A 20,858-nucleotide genomic window follows, 5' to 3' on the forward strand; every position below is an offset into this window, starting at 1 on the left:
GGATTTTGCAAATAAGAGGTCACTGGGGACCTTAGAGAAATCCGGTTCAATAGAATGGTGAGGGCAGAAGCCAGATGGCGGGGGATTAAGGAAGGAGTGGGTGGTGAGGAGGAGTAAGTATAGGCTTTTTCTAGAAGTTGTTTGGCTATATACATCAGGAGACCTCAGAATGTTTATAGGAGAAAAGCAAAGGAGAAATCAATAGAAAGAGGAGAGATTAAAGATTAATAAAAACAAAGAATGATTAAAAGGACAAGGTCTCCAAGGAAATGGAAGGGGAATGACCCATAGTTATATAACCCATAATGGTCTTTTCATAAAAATCTGGTTGAAGTTAGTAGTATACATATTATCACCCTTACTTTTTACAGATAAGATAAGGGAGAAGTTAAGTGACTTGGACAAGGTCACAGAATTATTAAGTAGCAGCACTAGTACTTGAACTCAGATCTTCTGATTCCAAGTCCTCTATCTCTTTGAGGAAAGGAGAATAGATTTATAGCTATAAGGAACCCCAGAGCCATTTAGTCCAATGCCCTTATCTTACAGGGGGCTGAGGCTCAGAAAGCTCAGAGAGCTTTATGACTTGCCCAATGTCACATAAATTAAATGGCAGATTCAGTATTTGACAGGTCTCTTGACTGCAATGCATTACTGTGCCATACTGCCTGGCCTAAAAGGAACTCTCAAGTGTCAGGGCAAGACCTGCTGAACTATCTTAGCCACTGAACTGAAAGAATGAAGATGGGTTGAACAAATAGTTTTGAACTAGAGGAGAGAGATGAGAGAGCTCAGTACAGAAGACTGAAATATTCTTAATAAAGTAAAAAGTCAGGTTATATGCTGGAGAAGAGTAGGGTGGAACTGGGTGCTTGAGTAGAGAGAAGTTTTAGAATAGATGCTGGTATAATATGAAAGCAATCAGAGACATAGAAGGATTTCAGGTCAGTAAGCAGAGATACAGCTTAAGGGAGGAAGAAAGAAAGAAAGAAAGAAAGAAAGAAAGAAAGAAAGAAAGAAAGAAAGAAAGAAAGAAAGAAAGAAAGAAAGAAAGAAAGAAAGAAAGAAAGAAAGAAAGAAAGAAAGAAAGAAAGAAAGAAAGAAGGAAGGAAGGAAGGAAGGAAGGAAGGAAGGAAGGAAGGAAGGAAGGAAGGAAGGAAGGAAGGAAGGAAGGAAGGAAGGAAGGAAGGAAGGAAGGAAGGAAGGAAGGAAGGAAGGAAGGAAGGAGAGTTCATGAACTCTTAGACTCTGGTTGTCCCAAGAATACTGAATCCTGCTGTAGACTGATGCGGCAGGTAGTAACCTCAATTGCCCAGTCACTTGGTCAGGTCAATGGGTTATTCAGGCCACTAGGTGGCGATGCTACCACATCCTTTCTTCTCTTCCCCACTACCCACCATTTCTTCACCTCTGCACATTCCCATCCCCTTCCCAAATCAGCTTGGGTTTTTTAGCCCTAATCCCTGTATCTCCTCACCTTCCTTTTCTACCCTCTTTTCCCTCCCCAGCCCCATGCTACTCTACCCAGAATATTCTGGGTATACTACTCTGGACTGAATGAGAGTATCTTTTTTAAAATGAAGATTGCTTTGAAAATAGAGTCTGAGGAGACAGGGAATGAAGTAAATAGCCCTTTTGTATTGAATTGCACCTTTTGGCTCTGTGTAAGAGCTTGGACAAGTTGTTTAATCTCTGAGATTTAGTTTCTTCATCTGTAAAATGAGGGGGTGACCACAGTCTCTTCCAGCTCAAAATCTTTGATCATATATTCTGGACAGCTGCAACTCACTATATTGTCTGTAGGGTAAAATACAAACTCCTTTGTCTGGCATTCAAGGTCTTTCGGAGTCTAGCTCCACTTTGCCCTTCCAATTTTACCCTCATCTACTGCTCTCTTTCACATGGTCACAGATAATCTGAACTGTTAGTATTTGGTGATATTGTCTCTCTTCTGTCTGCTTCTGTGTTTCTTTAGCTTCTTGGTTCCTTTACACGTGTCCCATCCTCTGTGTAGATTCACAATTAGAAATTGCTGTTCCACTATGTCCAAAGGGCGATAAAAGACTGTCTGCCCTTTGATCCAGCCATAACACTGCTGGGTTTGTACCCCAAAGAGATCATAAGGAAAAAGACTTGTACAAGAATATTCATAGCTGCACTCTTTGTGGTGGCAAAAAAAAATGGAAAATGAGGGGATGCCTTCAATTGGGGAATGGCTGAACAAATTGTGGTATCTGTTGGTGATGGAATACTTTTGTGCTGAAAAGAATAATGAACTGGAGGAATTCCATTGAACTGGAAAGATCTCCAGGAACTGATGCAGAGAGAAAGGAGCAGAACCAGGAGAATGTTGTACACAGAGACTGATACACTGTGGTACAATCGAATGTAATGGACTTCTCTACTAGCAGCAATGCAATAATCCAGGACAATTCTGAGGGACTTATGAGAAAGAGCACTGTCCACATTCCGAGGAAGAACTGTGGGAATAGAAACACAGAAAAAAAACAACTGCTGATCACACGAGTCATTGGGGACATGATTGAGGTTATAGACGCTAAATGATCACCCTAGTGCAAATATCAATTATATGTAAATGGGTCTTGACCAATGACACATGTAAAACCCAGTGGAATTTTGGGTTGGTCATGGGAAGGGGCTGGGGGGAAAGGAGGGAAAGAACATGATTTTTGTAATCCTGGAAAAATATTATAATCAATTAAATAAAATTTAAAAAAAGAAAGAAAGAAATTGCTGTTCTAGGGCAAGTAGCACAAAGGGTATTCGGTAATCAGCACCAAGTGCCTTCAGGTGAAAGGTGGAGAAGGTGGAAGATAGAACCTGATCTGCTAGGAAGGGAGAAGCTCAAAATCTAGTTGATTTCTCTCAGCCACCTCTAAATCTAAGTTCCCATGAACCTTAGATTCCCATTTTAAAAGATTTTTGGAAAGCATTAAGCTCTGTTATTTCTCCTCCGCTGAAGGATTACAATTGTTTTTCATTTTCGTATCTTAGGACCAGAGAACAACTAAGTGTGCTTAATAAATGCACATAGTAGATGCTCAATCAATATTGGTTAAATTGAAAAGTTTTCCTTTTCCTCCAGTCCAGTGATTAATGCATCATCCTCTGGGAGGATATGGATGAATAAAATTAAGGATCTAGGGGAAGGCGAGGTCCCCAAGTAGTGGGGTTAGAGGCAAGGGATTGGGAGGGTTGGGGATTGAGGTAGGTAAAGTTTATAGTAAAGTCAGCGACAGACTCAAAGAACACTCAGGCTCAACTCTTTTTTTTATTCAATTTTTAAAAAATTTTCCCAATTATATGTAATAACAATTTTCAAAATATATTTTCTGAAATTATAAGATCCAAATTATCTTCCTCTCTTTCTTTCCTTTCCCTTCTTGGAGATGATAAGCAATATGGTATCATGCAAAACATATTTTCATATTGAGCACTGTTGTAAGAGATAAAACCCTAACTCCAAAATAAAACTGCAAATAAACTAATGTGAAGGGAAGTATACTTTGATTTGCATCTGATTCCAGTATGTGGATACCATTCTTTGTGATTAATCCTTCAGAATTTCCTCAAATCACTGTATTGCTGAGAGTAGCTAAGTCTTTCATAGTCAGGCTGAACTCAAAGCTGGAGAGAGGAAGTGATACAGAATGGATAGGCTGTCTGATAAACCACAGAAGTACTGGAGCAGGGGTTCTTAATCTGGAGTCCACAAACTCATTTTAAAAATACCTTGATAATTGTATTTCGATATAATTTCTTTATTTTATAATCCTACGTGTATTTTATCTTCTTTATTATTTAGAATTCATAAGATTTCAGCAGACTACCAAAAGGATCTATGACATAAAAAAAATGGTTATTGCCCTACAGTAAGTAATAAAGAGGCAGAGGTTCCTACCATAGCATCTTCACTTCTGAACTTGAATTTTTTTATTTAAAAATTTTATTTTTTCCAAATACAAAAATATTAATTCATTTTTTAAAATGTTGTGTTCTAAACTCTTTCCCTTCCTTCTCTCCCTTCAAGAAGGTAAACATGTAGATTATAAAGGCATGATCATGTAAAACATTCCCATATCGGTCATGTTGTAAAAGAAAACACAAACAAAAAAACAAAGAAAACTAAAGTTGACAAAAGTATACTTCACTCTGCATTCAGATTCCATCAGTTCTTTCTCTGGAAAATAGATAGTATTTTTCATTATAAGTCTTTTAGGATTGTTTTGGATCACTGTATTGTTGAGAATAGCTAAGTTATTCAGAGTTGATCATTGTGCCATATTGCTGTTACTGGGTATGGTTTCCATCAGTTCATTAAAGTCCATTCCAGGTTTTTTTGATGCCATCTTATCATTTCCTATAGCACAATTGTATATCCTATCGCACAAAAGTATATTACAATCATATATCTGTAAAAAATAGACTCGAATACAGGACTACAATCCCCATGAGCCTTTGCTCCACTTCCCCAGAATGCCTTGTAATCTCACCTGGGCCAAGATGGAGAAGGTATTTAAGTTGATTCAAAGGCTTTTGAGTCGTGCTCTTGGCTCTTTTTGGACTTCTGTTTTGGAGCAGGCTTGTCTCTTGCGTGATGTGAGGTTATTTTGTCTAGGCCTCTGGCCTAGGCACATGTTTCTTACTTGTATATTCTTTAATCTTTAGCCTTTAATAAACCTCTAAAAAATATAATACTCCTTGCAGAGAGAAACTAATTTCTACCTGCCTCAGTCTCCCCATCTCCCCTAAATTTTAATCTTTACATATCACAATTTGTTCAACTATTCCCCATTTGATAGGCACTCCCTCAATTGTTCAATTATTTGCCATCGCAAAAAAAAATGTGGCTATAAATATAGGTCTTTTTCCTTTTTAAAAAAATATCTTTGAAATACAGAACTAGTTGTGATATTTCTGGGTCAAAGGGTATGCATAGTTTTATAGCCTTTTGGGCCTAGGTCCAAATTTCTCTTCAGAGTGGTTGGATCAATTCACAACTCCACCAACAGTGCATTAGTGTCCTAATTTGCCTCAGAGGGCCAAGATTTCCTTTCACCTGCTCTGCCCTTTCTCCCAAAAGAGCAGAGACCTAAATGCCACCTGAACTATTCCTAACTTCTTTCCTTCTGAACTCCTTCCTATTGCTTTTAGAATATAATACAAGCCCCTCCTTTGTTCTTTAAAACCCTTTAGCTCCAACTCTTTTCATTCCTCATATTTAATACTTTATCTCCTGGAATCTTTGCATAGGCTATCACCCCATTACCCAGATTCACATTCTTCCTGCCTCTGCCTCTTAAAATCTCAAGTTTCCTTGAAAGTTCAGCTCACAAGCTGCCACCTTATGATGCCACCAGAGACCTATCCTGATACTCCAGAAACTTTTCCAAAAGAGATATTTGTAAAGAGTGGTAAAGTGCCTGGTACATAGCTGGTCTTTAATAAATGCTTGTTCCTATATCCCCTTCCTTCCCAGTTACCCAAATTATCCTGTTCCTTTCCAATTTCCCCAATTACCTTGTATTATTGTGTAAATATTTTGTATCTACATGCACACTGGTTTTCTCCTGCAATAGACTATTAAGTCCTTGAGGGCAGGGACTATTATAGGTTTTTTGACTTTAGATCTGGCAGGTCCTAGGATGGTTCTGGCATTTCCTGAATACAATAGGTGCTTAATAAACACCTTTTGCTTTTTTAAATATAATTTTAATTTTATTTTTTGAAAAAATTATTTAGTCAATTTAAGAACATTATTTATAATTTTTATTTTTAGAAAATATTTTCCATGGTTACATGATTCATGTTCTCTCTCTCCCCAATTCCCTTCTCCTTCCCAGAGCTGACAAGCAATTCCACTGGGTTATACATGTTAATAAATTCTTGTTGATTGATTCCCTAGTTTATGCCCCTTTATTCCTTTCCCCATTCCTCTCAGTTTGCTGGAGATTAGGTAGGAGAGGCACCAAGGGCTCCTCCACCCACTAGAAGAGAAAGTCCCCAAATCCAGGGTCTACTTGTGCCTGTTGATGTCTCACATCCTAGATAACTAAACCCTTCCCATACAGAACCAGTATTGAGGAAACATATTTAAAACTTCTTTTTAGTTCAATTTAAAATATTAATAAATAATGTCTTCTCAAGTCTAAAACCTTGCCAGACAATTACCATTAGGAAAATGTGTAAGAGATCAAGAAAGAGAAACATCTTTCTAGCAAAAAATCATTGACTTCCCCATCCCCTGAAGACAAACATCTTAATTCAGAAAGAATTAAAATGCTGTTTTTAGGAAGGTAACTCTTTTAGTCCTAGAAAGATGTAGTAAAGAATAAAATAGTTCTGAAGATTAAGAAATTGTTAACCCCAAACTATATTTTAACATATTGTAATCTTTTCCTTGTTCAAAGTATCTATAAATATTACTTCAAATTGTTCTGGGGTAGAGAGATATCCAATGGCATGAAGAGATTGTTAGTTTTGGACATTTTTCTTTCTAAGCTAGAAATGATTTAATAAAGTCAATAAATCAAGTCAGTAACCACTTAATAAATGCTTATTATGTTCTAGGCACTGTGCTAAGCACTTGGTATAGATATAAAGGTTAAAAAAAATCCCTGCCCTCAAGAAGTTCACATTCTAATAGGAGAGGCAACTACAAATAACTATGAATATAGTATATACTAGGTAAATCAGAGGTAATCTTAGAAGGGAAGGTATTAGCAATAGATGCCTACCAGGAAAAGCTTCTTGAAGAAGGTAGGACTTTAGTCTTGAAGGAAGCCAAGGAATCCAGGAGGAGAAGAATTCAAGGCAAGGAAGACAGCCAGTGAAAAGGCACCGACTATGTTGGGAAATGGAATGTCATATTTAAAGAACAGCAACAAGATCAGTTATTGGATTGAATGGTAGAGTCCAAGGTAGGGAGTAAAGTATAAGAAGACTAGAAAGGCAGGAAAGGGCCAGTTAATGAAAGCCAAATGGAGGATTTTATATTTAATCCTGGAAGAAACAAGGAGCTACTGTAGTTTATTGGGTAGGGAAGTGATCTGCACTTCGGAAGATAATTTTGGCAGTTGAGAGGAAGAGCAGAGAGAGACTTGAGGCAGGCTGATCAACTTGAATGCTACTTCAATAGTCCAGGCCTGGGATGCAGTGAACCTGCACTAGGATGATGGCTGGGTCATAGGAGGGGGACATATACAAGAGAATTCTGAAGAAGAATGGCAAAAAAAAGATAAGAATGATAATGTGTTATGATTTTTTTAAATGCTTCTGAAAAATGTGCCTAAAATGCAGAGAACAGTATTACTATTTTCCCTTCAACATCCTGCTAAGATTTTTAAATGACTACTAAGAAACATATCCAGGCAATCCAGAGTTGAATTTAGTGTTATAATCCAGCTATGCCCTTTGGACACCAAGTCACAGAAGTCAGAGTTAGAAGAGATCTTTAGGTGACATTATGATCAATTCTCAATTATCTACATGTGGTTTTAAAGTGCTCATTTTCAATCTTGGTGCTATTTCTTTTCCCTACGCAGTCCATGTGGGCTCATTGAAAGCAACTTTTGTTTCCATCAAGTCTCCATAGGCATTGTAAGCCAGCTGGAGGGAATTCACAGAATATATGTCAACATTTACTAGAATAGAAAGAGGCAGAGTAGTGTAATGCATAACAAGCTGGCCTCAAAATCAGTAAGACCTGGTTTCAAATCTTGTGTCTGACTTGTGTGATCCTGGGCAAATAAATCAGTCTCTCAGTACTCTGGACAATTCTCTAAGACTATAGAAAAGTGCTGACCTGTTTTGGTAGAAGGAATTTCCTCACTTGGGAATTCAATATACTAATGAGATCACAGGTCCAATTCCTATTCAATAGAAATTACTTTTTTGCTCTCTATAACCTGGTGCCTTCCTAGCTTTTCAGTGTTATTATTGTATGTATTTTATATGTGGCTGTCTCAATCTGGCTTGCAGGGAGGCAAGGAATAGACATTTCTATCATCTCTTTCCCACCCATCTCCAAGAGAGACTAATTCCTGGCAGAAGGGGAAATGGGAGGTTGGGGTCAGAGGCTGGTCATTTTGCTCTCAGAGAGCAAGATACTGGACTAGAATTATATCTCTCTACTTCCTTAAATATTGTTTGTCTAGGGAAAGTTACTTTAATCTAAACTCCTGATTGCTAATTCATTAATGGGGAAAGAGCCTGAAACTTTACACAAGACAGGACTCCCTTCCCACCAAATATTAGTTTTACAATGAACATAAACAGCAGCTAGCAGAGAAATCTAAGTAGAAAGTAAAATTGAAATAAGAGAAAATATGCACGAGAATATGTAACAGACAATAAAAAAATGAGGGTACTTTCCTACTGGGAGTGAGGTAACAATCAACTCAACCAAGAGCTGAATTAGTCCTAGATCTCACCCAAGGAAAAATTCCCTTGAAATTTCTAGGGTAGCAAGCTGTGGATAGAGACATAATAGGGACTTCCAACTCCTCTCATGTTAGCTTCTTCCTAGAGTCCTTTTCCCATTAGCAAGCTGAAGAATAATTGGCATGTAGAATCATTTCTCTCAAACCTGGAAAGCAGAACCTCCCAAAAGGTTCAAGAGATCCTATCTCTCTTTTCTCCTACTCTCAGCAACTCCCACCTGGTGTGGGACACAGATCTCTACCAATGAAGAAATTGTTCCATACCAATAGTCTTTGAGGCTCACACCACATTATACTTCATTCCTCTCCACAAATTCTATGATCTAGCCACATTGGCCTACTTGTTTCTCTTTGCACACAATTTTATCTCCCAACTCTATGAGTTTGCACTGGCTTTACTCCATTGTTGGAATGCTCTCCCTTTCACTTCCATCTTTTCATTTCTCTGGCTTCCTTCAAGTCCCAGATCAACCATAGCTTCTTCAGTTGGCTTTTCACAGTGTCCCTATCCCTTACCGTAGCTGTTGTCTTCTCTCTTAAATTACCTTTCAGGTACTCTGTGTGTATCTTATATGAACCTACTTATTAACATTGTCTCCCCTACTGGAATGTAAGCTCTTTTAAGGTAGGAGTTGTTACTGCTTTTCTTAGTATCTCCATCATTGTTTAGCATGATGGTGGCATATAGAAGGCATTTAATAAATGCCTATCAACTTACTGCATGAGGTACTTATTTCCTGGGAGATATTATGGGACCCACTTTCTTTCCTCAATTGCTATTTCCTAAGGCAAATTCAGTTTAGGAAACCCCTAGGGACACAGGACTCAAGGGAACAGTCAGAGACAGAAATACTCCATAATTTTTATAGGAAAGGAGGGCCATGTCAGTGTTGTAGTTCATGAATCATAGGAGATGGGTAATCAAGATTGTTGAGCTGAGAAAAGAAATGGCTATCCCTCAGACCAGAAATCTCACATCATCCTTCTCCCCCTCACTCCCCCCCCCACACTCAGGGAGAGTGAGGGGCTCAAAGAAAGTAGGAGGCAACACGAGACGGGTGCTGTGGCCTAAAGAGAGATAACTCCTCAGGATAAAGGCAACATCGCCATGAGTGTGTCATTTGGGCTCTGTCCAGCAATACCTGGAGGAAGATGCTGTTCAAGTCTGGAGCAAAGCTCTAGGAAGCTAATCTTAGTTATAGCTGTAGTCAAGTGGTGTTATCGTCCAGAGAAGGGAGCCTAGTATAATAGTAGTGCAATAGAAAAAGCACCAATTTGGGAGTAAAGAGTGTTGTCTTGCTTCTGAAATTACCTGGTTTTATGATCCCTTATCACCTCTGGATTTCATTTTTCTCATCTGTAAAATGGGGATAATAATTCCTGCCTTGTTGATTTCACAGGAGTTAGTGAAGTTCTGATGAGATTACACATTTCTCCTCCTTTTAGAAGTCAAATCTGAAGAAAAAGTCATCTACATGCAACATCTCCATTTCTTCTCCTTTTACTAATTTCAAACTTTACAGTGCAGAACCCCAATGGAAACTGACCTGTCCAAAGTTACCAATGACCCCTCATTGCTCACTCTAATGATCTTTTCAGTCTTTGTCCTTTGTGATATCTTTGTAGCATCTGAGAAAGGTAACCATCTTTCTCTATCTCCTTTGCTAGATCATCATCCATATCCCACTCACTAACTTTGGATGTATCCCAAGACTATCTTGAGTCCTCTCCTTTTTTCTACACTCTTGGTGATCTTAACTGCTCACATAGTTATCACAATGCTGACAGCTCTCAATTTATACGTTCAGCCCTCTTTTTCTCTTTGGAACTCCATTCATAAATCACCAAATGTCTATCAAACATTTACAACCAGAAGTCTCATAAACATCTCAAACTCAAAATGTCCAAAACAGAACTCTTCTTCACCCTCCCCACTCCAAATTACCCCACTTCCAAACTTTTCTGTTGAAGGTACCATTCCTAGATACCTAGATATACAACTTCAATGTCATCCTTAACTCTTCATTTTCACTTACCCTGAATTATCCATTGTTGCCAAACCTTTTCTTTATATCATCTCTCAACAAAGTCTCAGTTCTCACATATTGCCTATGACACATCTGTGTGACCTGGGACAAGTCCCTTAACCTCCCTGGACCTGTTTCCTCATCCCTGAAGTGATGGATTGGACTGAATGACTTTTGAGATTCCTTTCTAGCTCTAGATCTAGGATTCCATGATAAAAAGGCTGAGAAGAGGGAGGAAGCAATTTAAGTATCCAACTGAGATGCTACCTTTCAGTAGATACTTCCCCCAAATGAGTTATTTCTCTTTGCTCTGAATTTTTTTTGTGTGTGTGGGGATGGTGGTGATGGAAATCAATGCCCAGGACTAGAAGTCCAAATATCAGAGTCCTTTTCTGTCAGCTCTTTCTATGGCTTCATTTCTCTCCAGAGAATTTTGAATCCAGTAGGGCCTGAAGCAATTGACCCTCAGTTCCCCAGTATAGCCCAGTTTCCCCAGTGACCTCAAACTGCCCCCACTTGAATGGAGGTCTGCCCTTTGCCCAAGGCTCAGAGTTTCTGAGTTTATCTCTGACACCCAGCTCAGGCCGCAATGAGGGGGCTCCCAATGGTGCTGGCCTGGTCATCCTCCGTCTATCGCCAGGCCACCCCAGGTCCAGCCTTTTGGGAAGGTTTAGGAGGAGCAACGGCACTCTCTCCTTTATCCAGGGCTATATCGATCTCCGCTTGATTGATAGGGGCATGGGGGTACAAGCCTGCCTCCTCGATCAGGCCAGGAGGGACAGACCCTGGAGTTCTCGGAGCACAGACTGGGGACTCCGCGTGCGCTCCGCGGATGGGGGGAAACAGTAGCCTCGGGCTGAGGCCTCCCCCAGCCCCGTAGTCGATCCCCATTTCCCTGGGAGACTGTGCGGGGCTGCAAGAATAACGCGAGAGTTGCAAGTTGCTTCCCCCGTCCCCCCGCCCCACCCCCCCCGGACTGTAAAACTGTCAAAGGTAGGAGGGGGAGGGAGCGCGCATGAGCCCAGCGCGGCGCGCAGCCTGCGCCGGCCCGGGGGAGCCGTGCCGAGCCGCGCCGCGCCGCGCCGCGCCGAGCCCAGCCGAGCCGGGCCGGAGGTAAGCGCGCCCGCCTGCCTGCCCGCCCGCCCCCGGCCCCGGCCCCGGCCCCAGCCCCCTGGGGCCTCCCCCTCCGGGCAGCCCTCCGCGCCCCACCCGGGCCCCGCGCCCCCTGCCCCTGGGCCCCGGAGCCAGCACAGGCCGGGGGGCGGGGCCGCCTGGGACCCGGGGGGCCCAGGGGCGCTGCAGACCCCCCGGGCCGGGGGTGCGGCCGCTCGCTCGGCCTCCCGCGCCTTCGCGCTGTTTTCCTTCCTTCTCCTCCTACAGAAAAAGTCGCCATTTTGCTTCGCTGCCTTCGGCTTGCTTTGCGCCCCCCCTCCCGAGTTTGGAGCTGTCCCCCCTCCCCCTCCGGCTCGGCCGGGCCACCCCGGCCCGGCCTCCCCGTAATCCGGCCCCTTCCGGCTTGCTAGCCACCCGCGCGGGACAGGACAGGACTGGACGGGACAGGCCGGGCCAGGGCGGGGTGAGGGGAGCGGGGCATGGGCGGGGGGCTTATGAAGAAGACGATCCGCCCCCCCCCCCACCCCTAGCACTCCCACTTCCTCCACCTTCCTGGCCCCTTCTCCCCTAGTCCTAGCAGAGACACTCACAGGGCGGAGGGGGAGGGTCAGGCAGGTGACAGGTGGGTGTGGGACCTATCCGCTGTGGACCCCAGCAGGGTTGGGGTGGGGAGAACGCTATGCTCTCGTTTAGAAAAATTGAAATCCGACCAGGGCTAAATAGGAGAAGAAGGGGAGGGTCTGGAGGTCCTGCTGGCATCTTCCTGAGGGGGTCGTGTTGCCCATGAATGCCTGGACACATTGATCCTCTTTGCTGGAGTTGACCCATCGCTTTCCCACACGAAACCCCAGCCCTGCCTCTCTTTTCTACCCCGACCCCAGCCCTAATTTTGCCTATTTACGATGGTCCACCTTCCATCACCGAGCCCCCCCCCCCAGCCCTGCCCACTCAAAGATGTATGTGTTTTCAGATTCCCCACAATCCATCCCTGGTGCCCCCTCCCTACCACCCCCCCACCCCCCACCCCCCCCACCCCAGCTTTCTTGGGCCATTTCTCTTTGCTGTGACCCTAGGAAAGAAGTAAAACTTCCTGCTCTTGGTTTGTTTCCATGAAATGGTGTTCTGGGTTGCCCTGCCTTTGTTTGATTATGTGTTTCCTGGGTTGTGAATTTTTTGCTTAAGAGGTTATATTTGTAATGTAATTTTGATAGAAGCTTTCCTTTTGGGTACAAATATTCCTCTTTTCCCAGTTCCCAGGGAAATGGCCTTTTGGAGGGGAGAAACAAAGGAGGAAAGGCCTCTTTCTACCCTGAAGTAGATGAAGAAAATCTCTCCTTTCCCTAAAATATACTGTGTGGCTCCTGCTGTCTTCCTGTCTCTAATCCAGAATTCCTTGGTCTTCCCTAGCCCTGAGCTCAGATCATTAATACCTTTCTGGGCAGAGCTCTGCTCAGTTTATAATGATAACTTATGTTTATATAGTTTTGTGCTTTGCAAAATAGTTTATGTAATGTAATCTCCTCTGATCCCAACCCTATGAAAAAAAGGTTTCCAATTTTTCCCATTTTACAGATAAGAAACTGAGGCCCTCAGAGTTTTAATTTAGGGTAATTAGTCTGAGGCAGAATTTGAATTCAGATCTCTTCCAGGCCAGTGCTCTTTTTTTTTTTCCCTAAAACCTACAGCACCCAGTATTCCCAGTCGGTCTCCCATCCAAGTACTAACCAGGCCCGACCCTGCTTAGCTTCCCAGATCAGACTAGATCGGGCACATTCAGGGTGGTATGGCTGGAGACATCCAGTCCTCTTTCTATGATTCTGCCACTGCCTTTTGAGTTGATTCATATTGACATCATATTTGTGGGTTTGAGTGTATATATATCTGTGGAGGAGAGAGACAGAGAGAGGAGAAGAGAAGTGGCAGGGATTATTGAATTAACTTGCACCTTTGGTAACTTTACTTAGCAGATTTCAGTTTCTTCACTGCCCTCTTGACAGAACATGGAGTGCTTATGTACAGATCTGAAGCTTTGCCTCTTGACTTGGGAGGTAGATGGGGTCAACACATACAAACACACACATTCCCCTTTAAACTCTTGCTTTTGAAGTTTGCAATAAAAATTATAATCACCTATACCTGGTTCTGGCCTGAGCCTCTTTCTAGAGGGTAAATCAGTAGTAACCTGACCCTATCTTCAGAGAGGCCAACAGGAGAGAGGGAAACCCAGTAAATTTGCTCCTCTCTTCTGAGAGGTCTTTTAGAGAGAATAGAGACTAAAAATTAGGGCCTTGAACAAGGGGATATGTGAATGAATAACTCTGTAATAACTAGTCTAGTGCTCCATCTTCATGTAGTACTGTTTGTACCTGCAGAGTGAAAAGAGGTTGGTTCTTCCAAGACAAAAGCTTTTTCTGGGTTTGTTCTGGTAATTACTTTGTTTCTTCATTCCTTTGTTATATTCTTAGTTGGGTTGGGGCCTTTGGGGGAAGGGAGGAAAGAGACTGAGCTAGGACATTGATACCAGGAACATTTCAGGCCTATAGAAAGAAGAAATGAACAGGTCCAATACTTAGAGGAATGTATTGTGGGAAGTGTTTTTCTGGATGAAAATTAGGCTGCAAAAGTATAAAATAGATAAAGTTGAGATAAAATAGGCAAGGAATGAATTTAATCTCAATAAAGTTACAAATGTCAGAGCTGAAAGGATCTTAGAGATCATCTAGTCTAGGAGTTCTTAACTTGGGATCTGTTAATACAAAAATTATACATATGTGTTATTTATGTTCCAAGAGAATTGATTTCCTTTGTAATTCAATGTATTTTATGCATTTAAAAATGTCATTCTAAGAAGGGATCCATTGGCTGGCAGAAGGTTCTATGACACAAAAAAGGTTAAGAACTACTGATTTACTCCAACCTCCTCTTAAGAAATTTTTTCCTGTGAAGTTTTAGAGAAATTGAGTACTGGTATTGATTTTAAGGATAGGGATTTAAAAAAATCTCTTCAGTTTAGTTCTAACTAATCTTCCCAGGCTGATCACATATGACTTCTCATTATGTCCTCTTTGTTCTTATCTAATCTATTTGATATTCTCCATATATAACATCCTCTCTCCTGCTTCTTAGAGGAGGAGGAGGAGGAGCAATGAGGGAGAACATCCTTAGGATGGGGAGTCTTCTAAGTAGGTATTGGTTCTAAGGCAGATTAAGGCTAAAAGCTAAAGGCTAGGCAGTGGGGATTAAGTGACTCGTCCACAGTCCCACTGGTAGGAAGTGTCTAAAGTCAGATTTGTGCCCAGGAATTCCTGTCTCTAGGCCTTGCTCTTTATTCACTGAGCTATCTAGCTGCCTTGTGAAGGGTTTTCAATACCAAACATGTAAGTATGTATTTTATTTTAGAGGAAGCTGGGAACAACTTAAGTTTCTTGATTAGGGCAGTGATATGATCAGACCAGGACTTTAGAACAGTAATTGTCAAAAGTGTCGGCTAAGGGCCCCTAGGAGACTCTTTGTAGGGGGTGGGGAGTCTTTGAGGTCAAAATTATTTTCATATTAATACTAAGATGTTCTAATTTCTACTATAGTAAATATTAATAAATGTAATACAGAAATAAAATCCTCCTGGGAGAGCCTTAATTTTTAAGAGTATAAAGAGCATGAGACCAAAAAATTGGCATTAGAATATCAATTGGCAGCTGTTTAGAGGGTAAACTGGAGCAGGGAAAGACTTTGTGCTGGGGAACTAACAAGGAAGGTGATGTCCAGATAATGAGGACCTGAAATAGAGTAATTATCTCTGTGAATGAAGAGAAAGAACTAGATGATAGAAATTTTGTAGACATATATTTCAAAGTATTGTCAACTGATTGGGTATGAGGAGTAAGAGAGAATTAAAAACTGAGGATGACTCTAAGGTGCCAAACCTAGGTGAAAAGAAGAATGCCCTTGACAGTGATATCTGTTAGGAAAAAAGTTGAGTTTAAGAAGAAAAAAACAATGAACTCAGGAGATGTGAGACTGGAGCTTAAAGAGAGATAAAGGCTGAGTATAGATTTGGGAATGGTCTACATAGAAATGACTAAACACTGGGGAGCTAATGAGATCACTAAGAGAAAGAGTGTACACATTAGGGAAGAGTGCCCTGTGTGTAGAGTCCTAGGGTACACTCTCACATAGGGTATGAAACCCTGATGGAGATTTTATAGAAGAAACTGTAGCAATGGCTAAACAGAAGAGAAGAAACAAGAGAAAGTAGCATCCTGAAAATTGAAGGAAGAAAGTGTATACTTATACAGTAGGAGGGGATGGCCTGCAGTGTTGAATGTTGAAGGGAAGTTGAGGAGAATGAGAATTAAAAAAGATCCCTTTAGATTTAACAATCTAGATTTAATAATATTTAACAAATAACATTGGTGACATTGGAAGGAAAAGTTTCAGCCAAGTGTTAGGAAGGAGTTGACAATAGTGAGTAAAAAGTAGACAAGTAGAGATAACAAATTGAGATAGATTTTTTTCCCCCTCAGGATTTAGGCAGTGAAAGGAAAGAATGATATAGAAAGATAGTTTGAGGGGATGGTAAGGTAAAGAGAAAGATATATATATATATATCACACAAACACAGACACACATATGTATATATGGTTTTTTTTAAAAAGATAATGCTGATTTGGAAACATTTGTAGGCAGCAAGAAAGAAGCCAGACAAGGAGAGGAAAGAACTTGTCAGAGAAGCACTTGTATGTAGTCTGGGAATATTTTTCCTCAGTCTGAAGTGAAAGAAATACCAACCCGAGACAGAAGGAGGTATTTCAGATCCAAATGTATGAATTCACCAGCCACTGGCCACAAAGCTTTTCTGACACACTCTTCTGTTAGACATTTAAAACCCATTACAACATGACTTAGAAAGGTAGATATACCTCTCTCTATATATACAGAGAGTTCTTACTTTATATAAATTTGCATTATGCAAATTTGGTTTTATATAAAGAATTGTGAGAGATTTAATTTTAAAAATCTGTTAACTTTACTGTACAATAAAGTTCTGTACAGTTCTCCTCTTCTGTTCCTCTGCTCAGCACTCCACATCTCCCACCCCCTTCCACTAAAGAAATCCTCAAAATCTTCCAAATAAAAACCGAAGAATAGAAGATTGGAGTTTGGCTTGAGACCTTGGGGACAATCAGGCCAAGCCCCCATCTCATGTTTCTCCTCCTGCCCTTGCTTCTCTGGCCTTGGACCTGTCCTTGAAAGGTGTCCTGGCTCTCTTCCTGTCTTCCTCTCTCCCTCCATTCCCCACATATATGAGCAAGTTTGAATTATATTTTAGGGAGAGGTGTAGAGAAAGAGAAATAGTTCGCTTATGTAAATTGAGAACTATCTGTATATACACATGTGTATATTTTATATGTGTATATATACATATACATACATACATACACAATACATATATAGTATTAACCTATATTGATTTTTCCCCCAATAGAATTTAAACTCCTTGAGGGCAGAGACCCCCTTTGTTTTTTTTTTTTAATTCTCAGTATCTGACTATGCTCTAGTGGCTAGAGTTGGCCTAGAAGCCAGGAACACTTGGTTCAAACCCTCTTTGCTATAACTTGAATATATGGCTCAGGGCAAGGCCCTGCTCAGTGCCCATGGCAACTTTCTAAAACTTTAGAGAGGGGATCAACCTGCTTGGTTAGAAGTTTCCTTACCTAGAAGTTCTCTATATGAATGAAAACACACAGATCCCTATCCTCAGCACCAAGCATAGTACCTATTTGTTAATAAATGAATAAATAGCATTTTTATGGTAGTAAAAGAAAGGAAGGAAGAAAGCATTCTAACTCCATACTACCTATTTAGCTTCTTTATACATTATTTCCCTTCACATAGACTCAAACTGATCTCTTACTTTCCCTAATATGTGATACTTTAGCTCCTATCTCTGTGCCTTTACATTGATTGACCCCCATCCCTGAAATTCACTCCCTCCTCACCTCCAAATCTTAGAATCCCTAGTTTCCCTCAAAGTTCAGTTCAAATAACACCTATATGAAGTCTTTCCTCATCTCTCTTGCCTTCTTTCCCCATTCCCCAATCAATTACTCTGTATTTATTTTGTATATATATATACATATATATGTATATATATATATATATATATATATATATATATATATATATATATATATATGTACCCTTCTCTCTTGATAGAATATAAATTCCTTGAGGGCAAGGACCATTTTATTTTATTTTTGTTTGTAATACCCTGTATGCATTTAAAGTCTAGTTGCTTTGTTGAACACATGCCTTGATGCTTCAGTGAGCTGATTTAGGGGAGATCTCAACACTTGCTTTGCCTTTAGTTTCTTCAGCCCTCTTGGATCTGACAATCATATGTTTGGCTCTTCCCCATGGCCATACAGTGAAATTCCTTGATCTTCTCTTTCTTCAGCTCTTCTGTATGATTTTTTTTAAACCCTTACCTTCCATCTTAGAATCAACACTATGTATTGGTTCCAAGGCAGAAGAATGGTAAGGGCTAGGCAATGGGGTTTAAGTGACTTGCCCAGGGTCACACAGCTGGGATGTGTCTGAGGCCAGATTTTGAACCCAGGACTTCCCATCTATAGACCTGGCTCTCAATCCACTGAGCTACCTAGCTGCCCCCAAGAGGAAACTTCTTAAAAATTATAGCTATCCAAAAATAGAATAGATTGCCCTAGTAAGTAGATTATTGGAGGCCTTTAGACAAAGAAAGGCTGACCATTTGGGTATGATGTGGAAGGAATTCTTATTCAGATGTGGATTGTATTAGATGGTGTTTGAAATCCCTACTATGTTTGGGATTCTGTTAAAAGATAGTCCTAGCTCAGCATCTGGAGCAGGAAAGAATTCAAAGGGAGATCTAAAATGGGCTTCTAGAAGGGCTTCTATGGGGATCCTGGCTAATGGCACTTTGTATTGGTATGTGCACTATGTTCCCTTCTTTAATCCCAATCCTGCTCCCTAGGACCCAGATAGTATTTTCCATGGAGCTCTTTAACAAAGTCCTTAATTGGACAGGAGAAAAGGCTCTTTCCATGGCTCCCTTGCCCTGGCCATCATCTGCCTACTTAGGAAATGTGTTTATAGTCCTAACCATTGGTCTAAGCCCTAGGGTGGGTGATTGAAACCCCAAAGGGCAGATACTTCTTGAAGGTTCAGCATTATGGAAGTTGCCAGACTTTGCTCTAGATGAACATTATGGGGGTGTTCTTTGAGATTACTGATTGAACTTTGCTGAGGTGGGCAGGAAGAAAAGGATCACCTCATCCTTAGTTGTTATTGTTCAGGTCAGGATTCCTCCACTGGATTCTCTTTCTCTTGCTCTACTCCAGAGTAGGGAACTCATCAAATAATTTCCTTTGCCTGTGCTTGATAGCTTTGTGCCCATGTTGACACTAATCATTAGACACTTCCAGTCATTAAGACTAGAACTAGAGAGAAAGGTGGGGAGTTAGAGGTGCATCTTATTATCATCCTCTCCCCAAATGTGACTAGGGAGTCCCAAGGGAAAACCTTTTCTTTAGTCATTTGTTGAAAATAGAAAATAAAGAATTCTTGGCCATGATTAGAAGTGAACCTGACTTGGGGGGAGGGAGAGAGAGCATGTGCACTTTGCTTTATGTAGTTTATATAAGTCTACATTTGAAAGAGTTCATTAATCAAAGAAATCCTATGATAAATCTCACTTATAAAGCAAATGATCACTTGATAAAGTATTTAAAAGCTACATTTATACAATATAAATGAAATTCTTTTAAGGTAGAGACCACCAATGATAAATTCTGATGAACCTGTTCCTCCTTCTTTCTTGTCCCTGGTGCTTCATGTCTTCCTAGCCCTGTCCTTCCTCACCCTTTAGTGTTCCTATTTCCTGTTCCATCTGTCCTCCCCTTCTCCACTCCCTACTTCTTTCCCTATAGTCCTGGGACATTTTCTTCCCCTACTTACCCATCTGTACTTCGCTTACAGAGATGGGTGACCCATATTGTGCTGGAGGAAGCCGAAGGCTTGCAGGACCAAGTAAGGGTGGTTTGGGGAAAGATGGAGAAAGGATAGAAAGCCAGCTCCCTGCCCCCCACGAGCCTCCTAAACTTGGTAAGAACACTTTGGTCATTGACAAAATCTTTTGTACCCATTTCTCAGGAAAAGCTAGGATTGTGGTTTGCCAAGCATCTGCATAGGCCCAGGGTGACCTGGAGTCTCCTCTCAAGACCTGGGAGTCTGATTTAAAGAGGTTTTCTTTAATGTTGAGACAATTGGGGTATAGATTTACCTCTATATGTACTGTTCACTGGCAAGTGCTAACTTTTCAGACTGACCCTTTCAGATAGTGCTCTGAGTGAGATCAGGGAATAAGTAAAACCTAATCAGAAATTAAAATCAACCAACAAAAAAGAAAGTATGAACCAGCTCTTTTGAACCCAAATTAGCTTTAGCTTTATATATATAAATCAATTTCTCTCTCTCTCTCTCTCTCTCTCTCTCTCTCTCTCTCTCTCTCTCTCTCTCTCTCTCTCTCTCACACACACACACACTATATATATATATATATATATATATATATATATATATATATAAACAATGTATGACCAGTTCTCTATCAGGAGCATAGGTAATTGAGAAATGTCAGGAGCTAGGTTGAACATGGGATAATGTGGAATCATCTTGGGTATTCTTTCTACTTCTAATACACAGTCAAGCAAAAAACATTTTTAAAAATTGGATTTTATACAATGAACAAAAATATATTTTGTCTCCTTCCAAACCCTCCTCCCTGTTAAAAAGAAAAGAAGTCTTGTAACAAATATGCTTAGTTAGCTAAAACAGATTCCCATTTTGGCCATGTCCAAAAAAATATGTCTCATTCTCCATACTGAGTCTATTACCTCTCTGTCAAGAGGAGAGTAGCTTCCTCTTCTATTCTCTGGAATCATTATTGGTCATTTTGTTTATCAGAGGTCTTAAGTATTCCAAATTATCAATATTGTAAAAACAGTTCTTCTGATTCTGGTTGCTTCACTCTATCAATTTATATGAGTCTTCTGAAATTTCACTGCTAGTTTCCCTTTCATTTTTTCTTGTATTAAAATATACTAATAATTTCATCCAGGATCTTTAGTTCCATCCCTTATAGCAAGATTTTTTCTTTTCTTTTGTTTTGTTTTTAAGAAAAAGAAAAAAGGGAAGAAGAGGTGGGTGGGAATCA

At 40.6% G+C, this 20,858-nt stretch overlaps 1 protein-coding gene and 1 pseudogene across 3 annotated transcripts in view; one reads left to right on the top strand and one right to left on the bottom strand.

The window, feature by feature from the left end:
- Nucleotides 1-11,313: 11,313 nt before the first annotated feature.
- The window catches only part of ZNF512B (zinc finger protein 512B), a 35,167-nt gene continuing 25,622 nt past the window's right edge, over nt 11,314-20,858 (top strand). For 2 of the 3 annotated variants that reach the window (XM_056812785.1, XM_056812786.1), the window contains exons 1-2: nt 11,314-11,602; nt 19,622-19,747. In XM_056812785.1, the coding sequence (XP_056668763.1) occupies nt 19,624-19,747 (124 nt within the window). In that variant the 5' untranslated portion in view covers nt 11,314-11,602; nt 19,622-19,623. The remainder of the gene's footprint in view (nt 11,603-19,621; nt 19,748-20,858) is intronic. The other variant, XM_056812787.1, reaches the window with a different exon arrangement.
- LOC130456804 (5S ribosomal RNA) lies at nt 13,279-13,397 on the bottom strand (annotated as a pseudogene).

The sequence above is a fragment of the Monodelphis domestica genome, chromosome 1 (assembly GCF_027887165.1).
Source record: "Monodelphis domestica isolate mMonDom1 chromosome 1, mMonDom1.pri, whole genome shotgun sequence".
NCBI classification, from domain to species: domain Eukaryota; kingdom Metazoa; phylum Chordata; class Mammalia; order Didelphimorphia; family Didelphidae; genus Monodelphis; species Monodelphis domestica.